At 45.5% G+C, this 22,754-nt stretch overlaps 1 protein-coding gene across 1 annotated transcript in view; it reads left to right on the top strand.

The window, feature by feature from the left end:
• The window catches only part of LOC115141108 (ras/Rap GTPase-activating protein SynGAP-like), a 122,135-nt gene that overhangs the window by 7,940 nt on the left and 91,441 nt on the right, over positions 1-22,754 (top strand). The window contains exons 2-4 of the mRNA XM_065027201.1: positions 1,918-2,042; positions 14,886-15,306; positions 15,389-15,548. Of these exons, the coding sequence (XP_064883273.1) occupies positions 1,918-2,042; positions 14,886-15,306; positions 15,389-15,548 (706 nt within the window). The remainder of the gene's footprint in view (positions 1-1,917; positions 2,043-14,885; positions 15,307-15,388; positions 15,549-22,754) is intronic.

The raw sequence follows: 22,754 nt of genomic DNA, 5'->3' as shown, positions 1-22,754 counted from the left end.
CCGCTCGATGTCTGCGTCCACATCCCATACTACTGGTGCCACCAGCTTAGCTGCCGGAATGATGGGAGTAGGATCGATGGACCTGTCCTCAGTGTCATAGAGTCTTGACAGCGCGTCAGCCTTAGTGTTGAGGGAACCTGGTCTATATGAGATAGTGAAACGAAATCTGGTGAAAAACATGGCCCACCTTGCCTGACGAGGATTCATTCTCCTAGCTGATCGGATATACTCCAGGTTGCGATGGTCAGTCCAGATAAGGAAAGGGTGCTTAGCCCCCTCAAGCCAGTGTCTCCACACCTTCAGGGCCTCAACCATAGCCAACAACTCCCTATCCCCACATCATAATTCCGCTCCGCTGGCCCGAGTTTCTTTGAAAAAAGGCACAGGGGCGGAGTTTCGAGGCACACCCGAACGCTGTGAGAGCACCGCTCCAACCCCAGCCTCGGATGCGTCCACCTCTACTATAAACGCCAAAGAAGGGTCCGGATGTGCCAACACCGGCGCCTCAGTAAACATCGCCTTCAACTTATGAAAAGCTCCGTTCGCCTCTGCTGACCACTGCAAACGCGCCGGCCCCCCCTTCAGCAGTGAGGTAATAGGGGCAGCTACCTGACCAAAACCCCGGATAAACCTCCGGTAGTAATTGGCAAATCCCAAAAACCGCTGCACCTCCTTTACCGTGGTCGGAGTCGGCCAATTACGCACGGCCTTTATGCGGTCACCCTCCATTACCAAACCAGAGCTGGAAATGCGATAACCCAGGAAGGAAACTGATTGTTTGGAAAACTCACATTTCTCCGCCTTCACATACAGGTCATTCTCCAACAGTCGTCTAAGAACCTTGCGCACAAGAGATACATGCTCAGTGCGTGTAGCGGAGTAGATCAAAATATCGTCAATATACACCACTACACCCTGTCCGTGCAGGTCTCTGAGTATTTCATCCACAAAGGATTGAAATATAGCTGGAGCATTCTTTAAACCGTATGGCATGACGAGGTACTCATAATGGCCCGACGTAGTGCTAAATGCAGTTTTCCACTCATCTCCCTCCCGAATACGCACCAAATTATAAGCACTCCTGAGATCCAGTTTAGTGAAGAACTGCGCTCCGTGAAATGATTCCACTGCCGTAGCAATGAGAGGTATTGGGTAACTAAAACCCACTGTGATGGAATTTAGACCTCTATAATCAATACACGGACGTAAACCACCATCTTTTTCTTCACAAAAAGAAACTCGAAGAGACAGGTGACATGGAGGGCTGAATGTACCCCTGTCCCAGAGCCTCGGTGATATATGTTTCCATAGCCACCTTCTCCTCCTGGGACAAAGGATACACATGACTCCTGGGGAGTGCAGCGTTAGCCTGGAGATTTATCACGCAATCCCCCTGCCTATGGGGTGGTAATTGGGTCGCTTTCTTTTTACTGAAAACGATAGCCAAATCGTCATACTCAGCTGGAATGCGCACGGTGGAAACCTGGTCTGGACTCTCCACCGTTGTCGCACCGATGGAAACCCCTACACACCTGCCTGAACACTCATCAGACCACCCCTGTAGAGTTCCCTGTTTCCACGAAATCGTAGGATTATGAATAGCTAGCCAGGGAATCCCCAGAACAACTGGAAACGCAGGTGAATCGATAAGGAACAAACTAATTCGCTCCTTGTGATTCCCCTGCGTAATCATCTCCAACGAAATTGTGGCTTTCTTCACCAGCCCTGACCCTAATGGTCGACTATCTAAAGAGTGCACGAGAAAAGGGGGGTCTACTTTTACTAACGGAATCCTCAACCTCTGAGCGAGTCCGCGATCTATAAAGTTTCCAGCTGCGCCTGAATCTACCAGTGCCTTATGCTGGAGAGAAGGAGAATAATTCAGGAAACATATTAATATGAACATGTGACCAACAGGAAACTCTGGGAGAGTGTGGTGCTTACTCACCTGGGGTGACCGATGAGTGTTCAGCCTGCCCTCACGATTCCCAGATGAATTCCTCCAGCACCGACCAGACGTGTGCCCTCTCCGGCCACAACTGGTACAGGAGGAGCTTCCTCCTCCGATCTCCCTTGACGCAGTCCCTCCTAGCTCCATCGGGATAGGGGCAGGAGGATCAGGAGGTAGAACTGACAGGACCCTTTCAGAACGTCCACGAGCAGCTAGCAGATGGTCCAACCGGATCGACAGGTCTATCAGTCCATCCAGGCTAAGCGTAGTATCCCGACAGGCCAGCTCCCTACGGACGTCCTCTCTCAGGCTACACCTGTAATGGTCTATCAGGGCCCTGTCGTTCCACCCTGCTCCTGCAGCCAAGGTCCGGAACTCCAGCGCGAAGTCCTGCGCGCTCCTCGTCCCCTGTCTAAGATGGAACAATCTCTCACCCGCCGCTCGACCTTCTGGAGGGTGATCGAACACGGCCCTGAAACGGCGGATGAACTCCGGGTAGTTGTCCTTCGCTGAGTCGGGCCCGTTCCAGACCGCATTAGCCCACTCCAAGGCTCTACCGGTCAGGCAGGTGATGAGGACCCCTACTCTCTCTCCTCCGAGGGGCCGGCCGAACGGTGGCCAGGTAGAGGTCTAATTGCAGCAGGAATCCCTGGCACCCGTCGCTGCTCCATCGTAATTCCTCGGAGGCGTCATGTGCAGAGCGCTGGAACCGGATCCAGATGGGGGAGATGGTAGAGTTGCTGGTAGGAGGGTCGGTGGGGTAGTAGTAGGGAAACCATTCCTCTCCCAACGATCCATCCTCTCCATCATCTGATCCATCGCTGATCCTAGGCGATGGAGGATGGACGTGTGATGTTGAACTCGCTCTTCCATAGTGGGAAGAGGAGTGGTCGCTGCTCCTGCTGACTCCATAGGTGGTGCGGGCTTCTGTTACGTGTAAATGAGTGAAGAGGTGTGGAGTCAGGCGCAGAGAGCAACGGATGTGGGAAAAACAACACGCTTTATTGTCCTGGAAACATAACATGAACAAAAGTGAAAACACAAATGAACAGAAATATAAACGGACAGCGTGAAACCCAAATGCCAACAAAAATACACTCAAACAAAGAAACAGGAGAACAAGCCCGCACGAAACAGAAGCGGGCTGAACAGACTTTATATAACCCTATCCTAACAACCAAACAAGAAACAGGTGATACCAATTAGACAGAACTAAACGAACACAGAACAACGGATCAGCGATAGCTAGTAGACCGGCGACGACGACCGCCGAGCGCCACCCGAACAAGAAGGGGAGTCACCTTCGGTAATATTCGTGACATACATTTCACACTTTTTGGGGGGTTACACTTGATGTAGGATGCCATAATGTATAGATTGCATACATATTATACGCAGTTGTAAGAATGACGTGGTGGTCAAATCAGGCCATGACAGTAGCAGATCACCTCACATTACTCATTATTATACTATAGAACCTGACATTTGAATGTTAGTTTGTTTTCTGATATGACGTAGGTTTTAGGAGAGTTACAGTAGCCAGTCATGGCGCCATAATGTGCTGACAGGACTTCACAGCCATCTTATTACAGTGTTATAAAGGCAGACGGCTAATTCAAATGTGCTCTCAAACCGTCAATACCATGCTGGCGATGGGCTAATTCGTCCCTCCTCTCTTGTGATGCTAATAGGTGGCTGATATATGCAGTGTGCACTTTTACTGAAGGTGGTGAGAAAGGAGGTCTAAATTTTCACGGGATGTACCTCTCATTCACTTCAGATGCACAGATACTGCAAAGAAGAATGGTGCATTTTAATTAGCTGTAATCAAATACACTGATATGCTGATACTCAACAACAAGGCCATTGGACCCTGACATTTCAGAGTAGTCTATTACCATTTTAAAGTGTTTCACTATTACACATTTAGGGTAGTGTCTACTTCAGAAAAAGATGTGTCATTTTACAAGGCTCACAAGAATGTGTGTGTGTGTGCCGTGCATGTGCCGTGCATGCTTTTGTGTGTGTGTGTGTGTGTGTGTGTGTGTGTGTGAGTGTGCTTGTGTACAGATGTAGGATATTAATTTGATCACCCTGTTGCAGGAGCACTTGTAGTGTATTTGAGGTAAAAAGGCTTCTGAAGTTTGTAATTTCCACTTTGAAATTTCAAACTTTATTTTCCCTTACGGAAAATGTATCAACCCATTCAATATTGTCCATTGATTATAATCCACATTATGTCGCTGCAGGATTATTTTCCTGCTGTAGCAAACTGGCTCAAATTAAGATCCTACACATGTGCGTATGTGTGTTTGTTTGTGAGTGTGCGTGCGTGTGCATGTGCGTGTGTGTGTGTGTGTGTGAGAGAGAGAGAGAGAGAGAGAGTCTGTGTGTGTTTTTATTTTAGTGATTAACTTCTACTCTGAAGATCTCATAAAGGTTACCAGGCTCACTCTGCATGCCTGCCGTTATATTTAGCACCTCATCTCCACCACATTTGAATCTTCACCACACAAAATATAAGTGCATTTCGACTGTATTTGCTGGCATTCATGCAATGTTTAAGTGATATGCCCTTTTGTTATTTCAAATAATGAATCATCTAAATTGGAGTGGATTGTTGAGAGAGACTGGAAATGCAATCCAATTTCTAGTGTTTTTTTATGTAAGTTTTCTTTTCAGGAGGAAAGCTCCTGTCCTAGTGGTTTTCAGAGAACCTATCTTGCAGTTGTTGCTCTGTTTGGCATTTCAATGTGGAGTAGAGTTGTATGAGAGTGGAGATAATGGCAGAACATCCTGATCTCTTTGATCAGAGGCAGAGTCTAACTGGTAGAAATGGACTGCTGGGAGAGGAAGGTGTGAGACACCTATGAAACACTTTTAATTGTAGTTTCTCGCTTCAATGCCATGTTTGAAGACTAATTTCCTGCATGAAGATACTACATTGGATTTCACACTCACTTTAACCACAGAACTGGCTTCAAAGTGTCTCAGTTTGTTTGACCTAGCGAGTGGTGAGTGTTCATATTAGCTAGGGGTGAAAAGTTGACTGAGATTGTGTTGACCAAGCAAGCGGGATGTCAGAGCTGGATAACCCCTGGTTTGAGATGAAGAACATGACACACAGGGTTATATGGACTGAACAAAAATATAAATGCAATATGTAAAGTGTTGGTTCCATGTTTCATGAGCTGAAATAGAAATGTTCATACGCACAAGAGCGTATGGAATTTCTCCATAATTTTGTGCACAAATTTGTTTACATCCCTGTTAGTGAGCATTTCTCTTTAGCCAAGATAATCCATCCACCTGACAGGTGTGGTATATCAAGAAGCTGATTAAACAGCATGATCATTACACAGGTGCACCTTGTACTGGGGACAATAAAATGGCACTAAGATGTGCAGTTTTGCCACACAACACAATGCCACAGCTATCTCAAGTTTTGAGAGAGCGTGCAATTGGCATGCTGACTGCAGGAATGTCCACTAGAGCTGTTACTAGATAATTTAATGTTAATTTCTCTACCATAAGCCGACTCCAACGTCATTTTAGAGAATTTGGCAGTACATTTGCATGAGGCAAACGGCTGCGTGAGGCAAATGATGGTACTGGTTTTCTTATCCATGCCCCTAAGGTATCTGTGACACAAGATGCATATCTGTATTCCCAGTTATGTGAATTCCGTAGATTAGGGACCAATACATTTTTTAAAATTGATTGTTGCATGTTGCATTTATATTTTTGTTCAGTACAGGTTCCTTTCTAGGTTAAAGTATAATGGCCTTACCATCATTCCACACTGCCATTGACTATACACAGTCGCTTTCCACTGACATGTGGGGCTGAACTTCAGAAAACCGATTCAGTCGCTGTCCACTTCAGTGGTGCTGAATGCAGAGGTAGAGTATCAGTGCTCAACAACAGCTTTGCTGTCCAAAACAAGTTTTGTTAATTTGGTTTTACAGTTGACCTTTTTCATATGAGAGAGTAAAAAAGAGAGAAAGCACATACATCTATATATTTGTGCAACTTGTTCAGAGGGGAGATAGTTAAATGACACTTATTTTGTAGACATCGGGCATACATGTGGAACAAGGGACTTTAACAACAATAAAACTATCTTATTTACCTAATTGAAGTTGCAGTCATGGTGACCAGATACATATCTAAATGATGTTTTTTGGGGAATATACAATTGAGATCAGTTATCCAAGTCACTAAACTTTTTTGAATGGAAAATAATGTTAGTTGTGGAATGAGACATAGGGGGACTACTTTACTGAGCAAAAAGTTATTTGGCATGCATTTGATCGCTACAGATACACAAGTTAATCTTGTCTGCCCAAGTCCCCTTTCTTGTCCTTTCAGCTCAGTGGCTTCTGTACGGCTACTGTCAACCAGACAGCAAATGTGTCACCACATGACCACCGATACCACGATGACACAGGAAGCTGTATAACTGTGTTGATTGAGTGATCTGATTGATTCAGTCAGGGGAAGGGGTTGTGTAAGGTAATTGGGGTGATGATGATGTCATTATTTCCCTCTGAATGTCGGAATATTTGAACATGCAGAGAAAGATGAGGAGAATACACAAAAATCTGACTTACATAATGGATGAAGGTATTGCAGTATTTTATAACTGAAACAGACAGTTCACACACATAGTGGTCTTGGACGCCCAAGTACAATTTGACTGTATTTGTTTTAGTGCAACAAGGGATGAGATAACATGCGGTAACATGCACAGACAAGTTTAAGAGGGTCTGGGACTCAGTTAGGGTTAACCTTACTATCTCATCCCTTACACTTCTCATTTAAAACCTCATTCACAGTAATGATATTAATAAATAGAATCTGGCAGTAGGGGCTGCTCTGTTCTGGTAGCCTGCTGCTGGTAGATCCTGTTGAGATTAGGACGTTTTTTTGCCATGGGAGGCATATGTCCATTCATGTTAATGTGTTAGCGTGTGCACTGTAGAAAACCCTGAGGTGAGCTCTGTGCAGTTGCTTAATTCAGGGGGGTTCAAACTAGGGTCCGCAGAGGTGCTGCAAGGGGTCCGCAATATTTTTTTATATATTTTTGGGGGAAAATACTTTGGGGGATTTCATTATGTAAAAAATAATAATTTTGTAAATTTTTTCTAGCTGAAAACAGAATACCACTGTGTATACCAATTTTATGTTTCTGTGTCCAGTCTGAAAAAGTTAAATGACTGGAAGTCTACAGGAACAGTTAGCATGCTAGCTGTTCCTGTTCATCCGACTCTGGGAAAGTATATAAAAGGCTTCATTGTCAAAATCTCAAACTATCCCTTTAATATGGAGGAAATTACAGTCATTGGAGCTAATTACAGGAGTTTTTATGTATAGAAAATTCTTAGGTGGTCCGTCTAAGTGGTAATTTATTGGATAGAAAAACAGTTTCAGAGGTGGTGGGCCGTTCTTGATACACACGGGAAAACCGGTGCACCTGGCACCTCCTACCATACCCCGTTCAAAGGAACTTAAATCTTTTGTCTTGCCCATTCAACCTCTGAATGGCACACTTACACAATCCATTTCTTAATTGTCTCAAGGCTTAAAAATCTTTCTTAAAAATCATGAACTTCACTCACTACCAGAACATTTCAGCCAAAAACCTGATTGCCTCTGCCAGGAGGCTGAAACTTGGCCGCAATTGGATTTTCCAGCAAGTGGATCTTACAAGACAATAACCCCAAGCACACCACAAAATCAACAAAGAAATGGTTCATTGACCACAAAATCAACAAAGAAATGGTTCATTGACCACAAAATCAACATTTTGCAATGGCCATCTCAGTCTCCGGACATGACTCCCATTGAAAACATGTGGTTTGAATTGAAGAGGCGCAGACGAAGGATATCAAGGATCTGGAAAGATTCTGTATGGAGGAATGGTGTAAAATCCCTCCCAATGTGTTCGCCAATCTCATAAATCATTTTTGAAAAAGGCATTGCGTTGTGAGGTATTGAACGGTATAGAAAACAGGGGTGTCGATAATTTGACCCCTACCTTTTTGAGATTGTTTTTTATTACTTGTTAAACAAAATATATTTTTCAGAACAACTTTATTAGTATAAAGCAATATAATTTTCCTTTTCAGTATTTGAGTTATTTATTTTATACAGTCATTTTTGTTCATCGTTATCAAGGGTGTCAATCATTTCAGACTCCACTGAACATGACAGACATCTTGGTGATGAAGTGAAAGCAGAAAACCCATAACTGAATTCCATTTAGATGGTCTCTGTTGATTCCTACTCAGACATCATTGCGTTGATCTGTCAAAATCAAGGAGGCAAAACGGTGCCATGAAATACCCCAGATACCTCTGATCCAAGACACCTCTGGCTTTTTCTCAATCAGAAGGTTCTTTCATAATTCCACCCAGGGCAACAGAGGGCCTCCCAGTCAGACTCCCCGCCACTCCTCTGTCTGTCAGACGAGGTGAGTTAAGCTGTGTAGCAGTTTGAGAGATTGCCATTTTGGGTAATATAACAATGACACAGTTCTTAGTCTATCTCTGGATTGAGGACAGATCACTATAATTATTATTTATCTCTGAGGACCAAAGGCTTGACCTGCTTTCTCTCAGTGGAGCACCCCCCACATGGTGACATGAGACAGGATATGCAAACAGAGAGAGAGAGAGATGGGAGAACACACCATGATAGATGATAGACGTGTGCAAATAAATGCAGTTACCTGTGAATGTGGATCACCGTGGTTTCGCACACACACACACACACACACACACACACACACAGATGAGTCCCATTCATGTATATTTTCTCTATACTCAGCACATTGAATATCACCTTCACACAGGTTGACAGGGCAGAACAGCACATCACCATGAAGGGTTAGCAGACAAAGCAATCCTGCATCTCATTTCCTATAGATGTTGTTCAAGCCTAAGTAAAGAGAGTTTTGCAGCACAACTTGGGGGATTGCTGCGTAGCCCCGTGGAATAGTCAAGTGAAGGGAAAGGAGAGAGAGAGAGTGATACTGTACACTCTAATAAGCCAACCCAACTCTGCAACTGGCAGTGGAGTTTTTCCACCCTACTGCTCTAGCATCCTGGAGGAGGGATGGGAATGGAGAGAGAGAGGGCAAGAGAGAGTTGTGTGGCAGATAGTGAGAGAGACGATGGTAACGAGAGGGAGGGAGAAGAGCGTGAGAGAAGTGAAAGGGAGACGGGTAGAGTGAGAGAAGGGGGACAGTAGGAGATACATGTGTGAGAGAGAGTGAGGAAGCGAGAGGGAAATGGGCTGTGGGAGTGGGGGACTGAGAGACAGATATGTGGAAGGGAGAGGGGAGCGATAGATTGTGGGGAGATGGAGGGAGGCTGCCAGGGAGTTTGTGGGAAAGTTTAATTTAATTTTGATTCATAGTAGGATGATCGGAACATTGATTTCACCTTTAAATATTATCATTTGATTTTATTATCGCCGTATATTCAAGCAGACGGCTTGCTTATAAATATATAGATCTTGTTTCCTCATCTTATGTTGTCTTACAGTAACAGTAGTGAACGTTTTGGACTGTGGTATCTGTTGATGTATGTTACACAGCCGTGTAAGGAATAATTTAGTATTGTTCACCACCAACATATGTCTATAGTGTGTAGATAGATAGATGGACAGAAAAGATGTGCGCGTGCGCATCAGAGAGAGAGCGAGAGGGAGGGAGGAACAAGTCCGTTTTTCATGGATGGCTGGGTTGCTATGGGAACAAGATGTGGGCTCCCTTTTCCAAAAAAAAGTCTCCTCCTTCCCTTTTTCCCTCTCTCATCACTTCATTTATCTCTCTCCTTCTTCTCAGCATCCCCAGTTCTTCACCTCTCCTCTCTTCCTATCCCCAGCTCATCCCATCACTTACCTCCTCTCCCCCTTCTTTCTATCTCTCCTATCGTCCATCCTTCCCTCCTCCCACTCATTTTCTCCCTGTCTACTCCTCTCTCCCCCTGTCCATTCCGTTCCCTGCTGTCTCCCCTCTTCTACTATTCTCCCTCTCAATCTTTCCCTCCATCTCTTCCTCACTTTCTCCTTGTCTCTGATCATCTGTCTCTTTAACACTCACTTATATTCTATTCTTTTCTCGGTTGTCATGGCAATAGGCTGGGGGCGTGAGGGAGAGAGCGCGAGCGAGCAAGAGTGGGTGTTTCGGAAGTGACATCTCTTGGGCAGTAACCTTGTTTCCTGTGTGGAGTTGGGGGCGGATTCACACGTAAAGTGCAGCAACAGTGACGCCGTGTGGACAAATACGTGGTAGTGGAGAGCCCTGCGGTGCCAGACAAGGGCTGACTGAATGATCTGATAGGTGAGAATACACACACACACACACACACACACACACACACACACACACACACACACACACACACGGTGCGGTGTCAGTGTAGTGCGGACCTCTGTGTTCACCTATTCCTTGAGGCCCATTGTGACACATCCCTGACATTTGACGTCACACATGACACTGATGGCCATGTACTAAATGTCCCGAATCAGCGTATTAAAGAACACCATTGCAGACCAGTGTATATTTTCATAAATACATCAAATCTGGGCAATAAATTCAAAAGCATTCATAGAATATGGAATGGTAGGATACCCCTGTTGATTCCGAATGATGTGATATAGAAGCTATGTGGGCACCATGTAACGTATAAAATGTGTACATACTGTACAGTACATTGTGCTTCTTTGCCTTGAAAGTAGCCAACAAGGCCACGCTGGCGTTGGCACGTTGCCCGACCCGGGCGGCCTGAGGATATTGCATGTTTATTTTTAGCTCTGTTTTAGAACTTAGTGATGTGTATAAATTAACATTACCCCTGTTGGGCTCAGTAATGACAATGTTGAATAAAGCTGTCCAGTCATCTGATGGCTGCTCTGCTCCTTGGCAAACTGCAAAGGTAGGCAGGAAAGAATGGCATTACGTGCCCACAGAGAGAGACCTCAGCACATTCTGAGAGCTTTAATAAGAGAACGCGAAAACAGTGTTTTTTATATTTATAACACAGAACAAGCCCACTTAGATTGGACCGCACCAACCGCATGCACCATACCCTACATGCATTTTAGCTTCTACTCATTGAAATTCCCCCCAAGGTTTTTCAGATGATGAGGCATGAAGGTGGAGGTACAGATTGTAGCTGGAGCACATATTGTGGGTATGAGTCACTGATATCCCCAGTGGATCCACAACATTGTGACTTTCATTAGGTATGCTGCTGTAGGTCTATAACGTTTAGTGTCAAAGGCTTTCTCTCTCCTTGTCCAATGTGTCTCTGAAAGAGGGGAACTAGTGTCACACTCATATTTTGGGATTCCTGGGCCTTGGAATTTAGGCTATATGTTGTCTGCGGTAATGATGATGGTGATTGGGGGACTCCTGAGTGGCGCAGTGGTCTAAGACACTGCATCTCAGTGCAAGAGGTGTCACCTGGTTCGAATCCAGGCTGCATCACATCCAGCCATGATTGGGAGTCCCATAGGCCGTCGCACAGTTGGCCCAGCGTCGTCCGGGTTTGGCTGGGGTAGGCCATCATTGTAAATAAGAATTTGTTCTTAACCGACTTGCCTAGTTAAATAAAGGTTCAATCAAATTATGATGATTGAATTGATATACTGTAGTAGTCTCAATACTCTAAACGTTTCTTTCCACATTCAAACATTGATATTGTGAATGTAAAAAGTAACACTTCAACTGTGAAACAAGTAAACATCCATGTACAAGGAGGTACATAATTCTAGCTGCAGGACAAGATTATATGGTCTGTACATTTTTCTCCATGCCATTCTCAGAGATGATAAAGATTTTTTTTTTTAAATATATACTGTATATATACAGTACCAGTCAAAAGTTTGGACACACCTACTCATTCAAGGGTTTTTCTTTATTTTTACTATTTTCTACATTGTAGAATAATATGAACTATGAAATAACACATATGGAATCATGTAGTAACCAAAAAGGTGTTAAACAATTCAAAAGTAGCCACCCTTTGCCTTGATGATGCTTTGCAAACTCTTCTCTTGGCATTCTCTCAACCAGCATGAGGAATGCTTTTCCAACAGTCTTCCCACATATGCTGAGCACTTGTTGGCTGCTTTTCCTTCACTGCGGAGGTCCAACTCATCCCAAACAATCTCAATTGGATTGAGGTCGGGTGAGGTCGGGTGATTGTGGAGACCAGGTCATCTGGTCATCGCTCTCCTTCGTGGTCAAATAGCCCTTATACAGCCTGGAGGTGTGCTGGGTCATAGTCCTGTTGAAAAACAAATGATAGTCCCACTAAGCACAAACCAGATGGGATGGCGTATCACTGGTAGCCATGAAGGTTAAGTGTGCCTTGAATTCTAAATAAATCAAAGACAGTGTCACCAGCAAAGGACCACACACCATAACACCTCCTCCTCCATGCTTCACGGTGGGAATCACACATGTGGAGATCATCTGTTCACCTACTCTGCGTCTCACAAAGACATGGTGATTGGAACCAAAAATCTCAAATTTAGACTCATCAGACGAAGGGACAGATTTCCACCAGTCTAATGTCCATTGCTCGTGTTTCTTGGCCCAAGCAAGTCTCTTTATCTTATTTGTGTCCTTTAGTAGTGATTTCTTTGCAGCAATATCGACCATGAAGGCCTGATTCACACAGTCTCCTCTGAACCGTTGATGTTGAGATGTGTCTGTTACTTGAACTATGTGAAGCATTTATTGGGCTGCAATCTGAGGCTGGTAACTCTCATGAACTTATCCTCTGCAGCAGAGGTAACTCTGGGTCTTTCTTTCCTCATGAGAGCCAGTTTCATCATAGGGCTTAATGGTTTTTACAACTGCACTTGAAGTAACTTTTCGAAGTTCTTGAAATTTTCTCAAATCTCAAATCTCAAATATATTTTTGGCTTACTACATGATTCCATATGTGAATTTCATAGTTTTGATGTCTTCACTATTATTCTACAATGTATAAAATAGTAAAAATAAAGAAAACCATGGAATGAGTAGGTGTGTCCAAACCTTTGACTGGTACTGTATATAAAGATCCCTCCATGCCCTGGCCTATGTTCACGGCCTAGATTTTGTGATTTGGTCAAATTTTTAATGATATGTGAGTGTATATGAAAACCCCTAGGGGGCTCAGTCACAATAACCACAGTGACTGTGAATCCATGAGTGAAAGGTGATTTAGAGGTTGAAATCAGGGTTATGTCATCTCTCTTCATATCGTACGGTGAATCATACCTTGGATTCTACCACTGTGATCCCCTTAATAAGCTTTGCTTATTTAGCAACTCATTTATAATTCAAGAGCAGCTTTATTCATAATTAAACTTGAATATAAAACAAACTCAGCTGTATTCTCTACAATTAGACAGATTGCCTTTTGTGCTTGGCTTCCTACTTGGTGGGGATACTCGCATTGTGAATACAGTGAATGTTTTAGAAAGCTTTTATTGTAAAATAAAGGTTCTGACAGGGTTGTTTGGTTGAAGTAGGCCTATTTTCAGGGTCGGAGTGGCTCTCTTCTTGGCATAGTGTCAAATGGACAGCATGGCCCGCTGCTGTGAGTGTGCCCATGGTGCTGTGTGTCAGCCGAGTCAGAGCCTGTTTACATCATTCAACCTGCAGGGGCCTTTCCTTTCTCAAACATGGGGAAATGCGCAAGGGTTAAAGTGTGCTGTCTGTAAAGTGAAAAGGTGTAAGTAGACACTAGACAGCTGTTGTTTTTACAAGATGTATGGGTAAGGGTTAAATAAAGTGTGTTAGAGGGTTGACTCTGGGACTTGTACAATCTGCAGATATGTAGTGTGTGAATTGTGAAAACAGTCTTGGTGTGAGGAGTGGGGAATGTCACTTTGGCTAACCTCTCGTCGAGTGCTTGTTTCCGGCCTTGTTGGGAGGTGTCTGTGGATTCACTACACAAGGCTGTCTTAAGTGAGAATAGCGTTGAGATGTTGGCTTCACATTCTCCTTGAAATGTAAATGGAAAGGATAGCAAAAGTGTTTTGATGAAAACATTAACATAGCCCCTGACATAACTTAGAGGGAAAAGAGAAAGAAATATGAAAGAAGGGAACATAGAAAGAGACTGGAGGAAAGATTAATAGGAAGGTCAATACGTGAAAGACAGTTGAGAGAGGGAGAACCAGAGGGATGGGCAGAGTGAGTACAAGTGATAGAGAGACACACTAGGAAGTGGAGACTATGAAAGATAGTGAAAAAGACAAAGAATCGTGCCCTGGTTATTTCTCAGTGACCGAGCATCATGCTGACTGAAGCCAGAGCTTGGCTAATTGACTCCAGCAGTTGTAGTGGATCACCAAGCCTATTTTGCTCTGTTTCATGCCACGGCCCTTCTGCTTCAGGACCCCGGGTCTGTCTGAAGAGCTGCCTGTCTGTTACGGCCGTCTGGTCAGAGGGGGAACCTGGGGACGAGCAAAGGCATGTCGATGCATTAGCGATGTAGTATGAACATATAGTCATTTAACACACAGAACTTTCTGGGTCCGGGGACTCCTTTTGTGAGAGCAACTTCATCAAGGACCCCCTCACAACCATAACACAACTCACAGTGAGATGAAAATGTCATACAAAGAGATGTTTTACTGTGACATCTGCAGTGCATTGCTGGGCGAACCATGTCTCGGTCCCAGGGAAAGAACAGTTAAAAAGCCTGCCTATTGGCATCGGAGATATATATTTTTCATTTTCAAGCTAATTTCATGCAATAAAAAATAAAAAAACATAGGCAGTGTCACGTTCGTCGTAATGAGTAGACCGAGGTGCAGCGTGTGTAGAGTTCCACATATTTTTAATAAACCGAAACTCAAACAAAAACAATAAAGCATAAACAAAACGTGAAGCTACTGGTGTGGGGATCATCACCGGAAGCTCCAGACCGTGGGTCGTCGCTGGAGGCACCAGGCCGCGGATCATCGCCGGAGGCTCCGGACCGCAGACCGTCACCGGAGGCTCCGGACTGCAGACCGTCACCGGAGGCTCCGGACTACAGACCGTCTTAGGAGGTTCCGGACCGCAGACCGTCACCGGAGGCTCCGGACCGCAGACCGTCACCGGAGGCTCCGGACCGCAGACCGTCACCGGAGGCTCCGGACCGCAGACCGTCACCGGAGACTCCGGACCGCAGACCGTCACCGGAGACTACGGACCGCAGACCGTCACCGGAGGTTCCGGACCGCAGACCGTCTTAGGAGGCTCTGGACCGCAGACCGTCTTAGGAGGTTCCGGACCGCAGACCGTCTCAGGAGGTTCCGGACCGCAGACCGTCTCAGGGGGTTCCGGACCGCAGACCGTCTCAGGGGGTTCCGGACCGTAGACCGTCTCAGGGGGTTCCGGACCTTAGACCTTCGTTGGAGGTTCCGGACTGTGGACAGTCGTTGGAGATTCCGGACTGTGGAACATCGCCAGAAGCACTGGACTGTGGAGGTGCACTGGAGGTCTACAGCGCAGAGCTGGCACGACCCTTCCTGGCTGGATGCTCACTCCAGCCCGGCAAGTGGGGGAAGCTGGCACAGGACGCACTGGGCTGTGAAGGCGCGTTTTTGATGGGATCTTCTGTCACGTTCTTCGTAATTTGTAGACCAAGGCGCAGCGTGCGTAGGGTTCCACATATTTTTAATAAACCGAAACTCATCAAACAAAAACAATAAAGCACAAACGAAACGTGAAGCTACTGGTGTGCACAAGATCCCACAAACACAACTGAGGAAATGGCTACCTAAATATGATCCCCAATCAGAGACAACAATAAACAGCTGCCTCTGATTGGGAACCATATCAGGCCATCATAGAAATACAATATCACCTAGATGACCCACCCAAGTCACTATCACGCCACAACCAACACAGAGAATAAACAGCTTACTATGGTCAGCAAGAAAGAAAACTTTGCAGTTTTAAAGATGAAATTAAAGTGCATTTATGTTCAAAACAAAGAAACATTGAGCTGAAAAATGTATAATTTGTAGATATCCCTGTGAGCTACCCAGGCCTTGCTGCCTATGGTTAATAAGAACCTACATTGCAGATGAATAATAATGACATTGCTTTGTGTTAGATCCTCTAAACCAGTGGTTCCCAAACTTTTTATGGTCCCGTACCCCTTCAAACATTCAACCTCCAGCTGCGTACCCCCTCTAGCACCAGGATCAGCATACTCTCAAATGTTATTTTTTGCCATAATTTTAAGCCTGCCACACACGCACTATACATTTATTAAACATAAAAGTGAGTGTGAGTTTTTGTCACAACCTGGCCCGTGGGAAGTGACAAAGAGCTCTTATAGGGCCAGGGCACAAATAATAATATTTGATTATAATAATCAATCATTTTGCTCTTTATTTGTTCAACAGAAATTGTGAATAACTCACCACAGGTTAATGAGAAGAGTGTGCTTGAAAGGATGCACATAACTCTGCAATGTTGGGTTGTATTGGAGAGCATCTCCGTCTTAAATAATTTTCCACACATAGTCTGTGCCTGTATTTAGTTTTCTTGCTAAGGAGGGGCGAGAATCCACTCTCACATAGGTACATGGTTGCAAAGGGCATCAGTGTCTTAACAGTGCGATTTGCCAAAACAGGATACTCTGAGCGCAGCCCAATCCAGAAATCACTCATTTCGATGAGCCTGTCTTGTTCAGATATCGGTAAGTGGACTGGAGGCAGGGGATGAAAGGGATAACGAATCCAGTTGTTTGTGTCATCCGTTTTTCGGGAAAGTACCTGCGTAATTGCGCACCCAACTCACTCAGGTGCTTCGCTATATCACATTTGACATTGTCCGTAAGCTTGTGTTAATTTGCACACAAAAAATCATACAATGGTGAAAAGAGCTCCAAATTCTTTATGCTAGCCTCAATTTTGTACCACACACTGAACATAGTTGCGAAGAGTTCCTGTAATCCTAGATTCAGATCATTCAGGTGAGTAAAAACATCACCCAGATAAGCCAGTCGTGTGAGAAACTCGTCATCATGCAAGCGGTCAGACAAGTGAAAATTATGGTCAGTAAAGAAAACTTTAAGCTCATCTCTCAATTTAAAAAAAAGTGTCAATACTTTGCCCCTTGATAACCAGCGCACTTCTGTGTGTTGTAAAAGCATTACATGGTCACTGCCCATATCATTGTATAGTGCAGAAAATACACGAGAGTTCAGGGTCCTTGCGTTAACAAAGTAACAAAGTTAACCATTTTCACTGTAGTGTCCAAAACGTCTTTCAAGCTGTCAGGCATTCCCTTGGCAGCAAGAGCCTCTCGGTGGATGCTGCAGTGTACCCAAGTGGCATTGAGAGCAACTGCTTGCATGCGCGTTACCACTCTACTATGTCTCCCTGTCATGGCTTTTGCGCCATCAGTACAGATACCAACACATCTTGACCACCAAAGTCCACTTGATGTCACAAAGCTTTCCAGTACTTAAAAAAAATCCTCTCCTGTTGTCCTGGTTTCCAGTGGACCCCACCTAAACGTAACGGACATATACCAGGAGCTGTGCCAGGCCCGGCACGTCTGTTGACTCATTCAGCTGTAACGCATAGAATTCACTGGTTGTATGCGAAGCAGTAATTGTTTCAAAACATATCCTGCCATTTCACTGATGCGTCGTGAAACAGTGTTGTTTGATGAAGGCATTGTCTGAATAGCTTTTTTGGGCTTTTCCCTCAGCATTGTCCAAGCTATATCCATTGCAGCAGGAAGAATTAAAGTCCTCCATAATAGTATGGGGCTTGCCTGTCGGTAGCTTTATTTAACCAGGTAGGCTAGTTGAGAACAAGTTCTCATTTGCAACTGCGACCTGGCCAAGATAAAGCATAGCAGTGTGAACAGACAACACAGAGTTACACATGGAGTAAACAATTAACAAGTCAATAACACAGTAGAAAAAAAGGGGAGTCTATATACAATGTGTGCAAAAGGCATGAGGAGGTAGGCGAATAATTACAATATTGCAGATTAACACTGGAGTGATAAATGATCAGATGATCATGTACAGGTAGAGATATTGGTGTGCAAAAGAGCAGAAAAGTAAATAAATAAAAACTGTGGGGATGAGGTAGGTGAAAATGGGTGGGCTATTTACCAATAGACTATGTACAGCTGCAGCGATCGGTTAGCTGCTCAGATAGCTGATGTTTGAAGTTGGTGAGGGAGATAAAAGTCTCCAACTTCAGCGATTTTTGCAATTCGTTCCAGTCACAGGCAGCAGAGTACTGGAACGAAAGGCGGCCGAATGAGGTGTTGGCTTTCGGGATGATCAGTGAGATACACCTGCTGGAGCGCGTGCTACGGATGGGTGTTGCCATCGTGACCAGTGAACTGAGATAGGGCAGAGCTTTACCTAGCATGGCCTTGTAGATGACCTGGAGCCAGTGGGTCTGGCGACGAATATGTAGCGAGGGCCAGCCGACTAGAGCATACAAGTCGCAGTGGTGGGTAGTATAAGGTGCTTTAGTGACAAAACGGATGGCACTGTGATAAACTGCATCCAGTTTGCTGAGTAGAGTGTTGGAAGCAATTTTGTAGATGACATCGCCGAAGTCGAGGATCGGTAGGATAGTCAGTTTTACTAGGGTAAGCTTGGCAGCGTGAGTGAAGGAGGCTTTGTTGCGGAATAGAAAGCCGACTCTTGATTTGATTTTCGATTGGAGTTGTTTGATATGAGTCTGGAAGGAGAGTTTGCAGTCTAGCCAGACACCTAGGTACTTATAGGTGTCCACATATTCAAGGTCGGAGCCATCCAGGGTGGTGATGCTAGTCGGGCATGCGGGTGCAGGCAGCGATCGGTTGAAAAGCATGCATTTGGTTTTACTAGCGTTTAAGAGCAGTTGGAGGCCACGGAAGGAGTGTTGTATGGCATTGAAGCTCGTTTGGAGGTTAGATAGCACAGTGTCCAATGACGGGCCGAAAGTATATAGAATGGTGTCGTCTGCGTAGAGGTGGATCAGGGAATCGCCCGCAGCAAGAGCAACATCATTGATATATACAGAGAAAAGAGTCGGCCCGAGAATTGAACCCTGTGGCACCCCCATAGAGACTGCCAGAGGACCGGACAGCATGCCCTCCGATTTGACACACTGAACTCTGTCTGCAAAGTAATTGGTGAATCAGGCAAGGCAGTCATCCGAAAAACCGAGGCTACTGAGTCTGCCGATAAGAATATGGTGATTGACAGAGTCGAAAGCCTTGGCAAGGTCGATGAAGACGGCTGCACAGTACTGTCTTTTATCGATGGTGCTTATGATATCGTTTAGTACCTTGAGTGTGGCTGAGGTGCACCCGTGACCGGCTCGGAAACCAGATTGCATAGCGGAGAAGGTACGGTGGGATTCGAGATGGTCAGTGACCTGTTTGTTGACTTGGCTTTCGAAGACCTTAGATAGGCAGGGCAGAATGGATATAGGTCTGTAACAGTTTGGGTCCAGGGTGTCTCCCCCTTTGAAGAGGGGGATGACTGCGGCAGCTTTCCAATCCTTGGGGATCTCAGACGATATGAAAGAGAGGTTGAACAGGCTGGTAATAGGGGTTGCGACAATGGCGGCGGATAGTTTCAGACATAGAGGGTCCAGATTGTCAAGCCCAGCTGATTTATACGGGTCCAGGTTTTGGAGCTCTTTCAGAACATCTGCTATCTGGATTTGGGTAAAGGAGAACCTGGAGAGGCTTGGGCGAGGAGCTGCGGAGCTGTTGGCAGAGGTAGGAGTAGCCAGGCGGAAGGCATGGCCAGCCGTTGAGAAATGCTTGTTGAAGTTTTCGATAATCATGGATTTATCGGTGGTGACCGTGTTCCCTAGCCTCAGTGCAGTGGGCAGCTGGGAGGAGGTGCTCTTGTTCTCCATGGACTTCACAGTGTCCCAGAACTTTTTGGAGTTGGAGCTACAGGATGCAAACTTCTGCCTGAAGAAGCTGGCCTTAGCTTTCCTGACTGACTGCGTGTATTGGTTCCTGACTTCCCTGAACAGTTGCATATCGCGGGGACTATTCGATGCTATTGCAGTCCGCCACAGGATGTTTTTGTGCTGGTCGAGGGCAGTCAGGTCTGGAGTGAACCAAGGGCTGTATCTGTTCTTAGTTCTGCATTTTTTGAACGGAGCATGCTTATCTAAAATGGTGAGGAAGATACTCTTAAAGAATGACCCGTCATCCTCAACTGACGGGATGAGGTCAATGTCCTTCCAGGATACCCGGGCCAGGTCGATTAGAAAGGCCTGCTCACAGAAGTGTTTTAGGGAGCGTTTGACAGTGATGAGGGGTGGTCGTTTGACTGCGGCACCGTAGCGGATACAGGCAATGAGGCAGTGATCGCTGAGATCCTGGTTGAAGACAGCGGAGGTGTATTTAGAGGGCCAATTGGTCAGGATGACGTCTATGAGGGTGCCCTTGCTTACAGAGTTAGGGTTGTACCTGGTGGGTTCCTTGATGATTTGTGTGAGATTGAGGGCATCTAGCTTAGATTGTAGGGCTGTCGGGGTGTTAAGCATATCCCAGTTTAGGTCACCTAACAGAACAAACTCTGAAGCTAGATGGGGGGCAATCAATTCACAAATGGTGTCCAGGGCACAGCTGGGAGCTGAGGGGGGTCGGTAGCAGGCGGCAACAGTGAGAGACTTATTTCTGGAGAGTCATTTTCAGAATTAGTAGTTCGAACTGTTTGGGTATGGACCTGGAAAGTATGACATTACTTTGCAGGCTATCTCTGCAGTAGACTGCAACTCCTCCCCCTTTGGCAGTTTTTGGTGTCCTTCCTGAGCCAGGATTCAGACACGGCAAGGACATCAGGGTTAGCAGAGTGTGCTAAAGCAGTGAGTAAAACAAACTTAGGGAGGAGGCTTCTGATGTTGACATGCATGAAACCAAGGCTTTTTCGATCACAGAAGTCAACAAATGAGGGTGCCTGGGGACATGCAGGGCCTGGGTTTACCTCCACATCACCCGCGGAACAGAGAAGGAGTAGTATGAGGGTGCGGCTAAAGGCTATCAAAACTGCTCGCCTAGAGCGTTGGGGACAGAGAATAAGAGGAGCAGGTTTCTGGGCATGGTAGAATATATTCAGGGCATAATGCGCAGACAGGGGTATGGTGGGGTGCGGGTACAGCGGAGGTAAGCCCAGGCACTGGGTGATGATGAGAGAGGTTGTATCTCTGGACATGCTGGTTGTAATGGGTGAGGTCACCGCATATGTGGGAGGTGGGACAAAGGAGGTATCAGGGGTATGAGGAGTGGGACTAGGGGCTCCATTGTGAACTAAAACAATAATAACTAACCTGAGCAACAGTATACAAGGCATATTGACATTTGAGAGAGACATACAGCGAGGCATACAGTAATCACAGGTGTTGAATTGGGAAAGCTAGCTAAAACAGTAGGTGAGACAACAGCTAATCAGCTAGCACAACAACAGCAGGTAAAATGGCGTTGACTAGGCAACGGGGCCGACAGATAAAACAAACAAGCAGAATGGAGTACCGTGATTAATGGACAGTCCAGCGTGCATCAGCTATGTAGCCAAGTGATCAGTGTCCAGGGGGCAGCGGTGGATGGGGCAGGGGAGCTGGACTGGCGAGTGTTATCCAGGTTAAAAAACTAACAATGACTAAATAGCTTGTAGCTAGTTAGCTGGTTAGCTTCTGGAGGTTCTTGAGTGTGTTCTAAAAATTAAAAATAATAGCGATTCCGTATCACATTGGGTGAGGCAGGTTTCCGGAAGGTATAAACAAAGAGATAGAAAGTACATATGGGCCACTGAGTGTTTGGGACGCGGCGATGCAGACGGTTAGCAGGCCTGTGCTAACAAGCTAAGAGTTAGCAGGCCGGGGTAAACAAGGTAGTAGTTAGCGGACCTGGGCTAAACAAGCTAGTAGTTAGCAGGCCGAATTAGCAGGCAAGGAGATAGCGAGGGCTAGAGAGTTAGCCTTTGGGGGACGTCGCGATGGGGTGAGTCTGTTTATTCCTCTTCATGCGGTGACATCGATAGACCGGTCGTGGGTCCGGGTATTGTAGCCCAGGAGTATGCTACGGTGGCAGCACAGGGGCTCTGGCCGGGCTAGCTTCAAGCTACGTGGGTGGAAACGCTAGCCAGGAGTAATCAACCAGGGTTGCGGTTTAGCTCGATAGCTAGTTGTGAAGATCCAGCTGAAAAAAAATGTTCCGTTTGCGGTGGGAATCCGGGGATAAAAAAATAAATAGGTCCGTTATGCTCTGGTTAGCGTTGCGTTGTTCGAACTGGCGAGAGCTTTCCGAGCTAAAGGTTAGCTGATGACCGGTTAGCTGAAGACCGCTAGCATAGCTGGTGGTTAGCTGGCTAGCTTCAGTTGAGGGGTTCCGGTTCCGAAGTAAATATAAATACTTTAGGAAAAAGTAGCTACATTGGGTGAGGCGGGTTGCAGGAGAGTAATGGTATCTGTTGCTTTTATACTGTACATGTATTACAACTCGAAAGTCTTAATTCTCGCTCAAAAAACTCCTTTGGCTTATTTTTCAAATTGGCATGTTTTGTTTCTAAATGTCTGCGCCAGAGTGAAGGAGTCATCGAGTTGTGAGATAGTACTTTTGCACAATTAACACACTGTAGCTTAGGAAACTACCTATTCCCAATATCAGTGAACCCAAAATCAATGTAGTTCTCATCATATTTGCGCCTCTTCGATGGTCCAACGTCCCTATCTGTTGTTCGGTGCTTTCCCGGGTAAGGGGGCAGTAACTCTTTGACTGCATCAGATTCACAACTGTCAGTGTCCATGC

The sequence above is a fragment of the Oncorhynchus nerka genome, linkage group LG14 (genome assembly GCF_034236695.1).
Source record: "Oncorhynchus nerka isolate Pitt River linkage group LG14, Oner_Uvic_2.0, whole genome shotgun sequence".
NCBI lineage: Eukaryota > Metazoa > Chordata > Actinopteri > Salmoniformes > Salmonidae > Oncorhynchus > Oncorhynchus nerka.
This window is presented reverse-complemented; position numbering and strand designations above follow the sequence as displayed.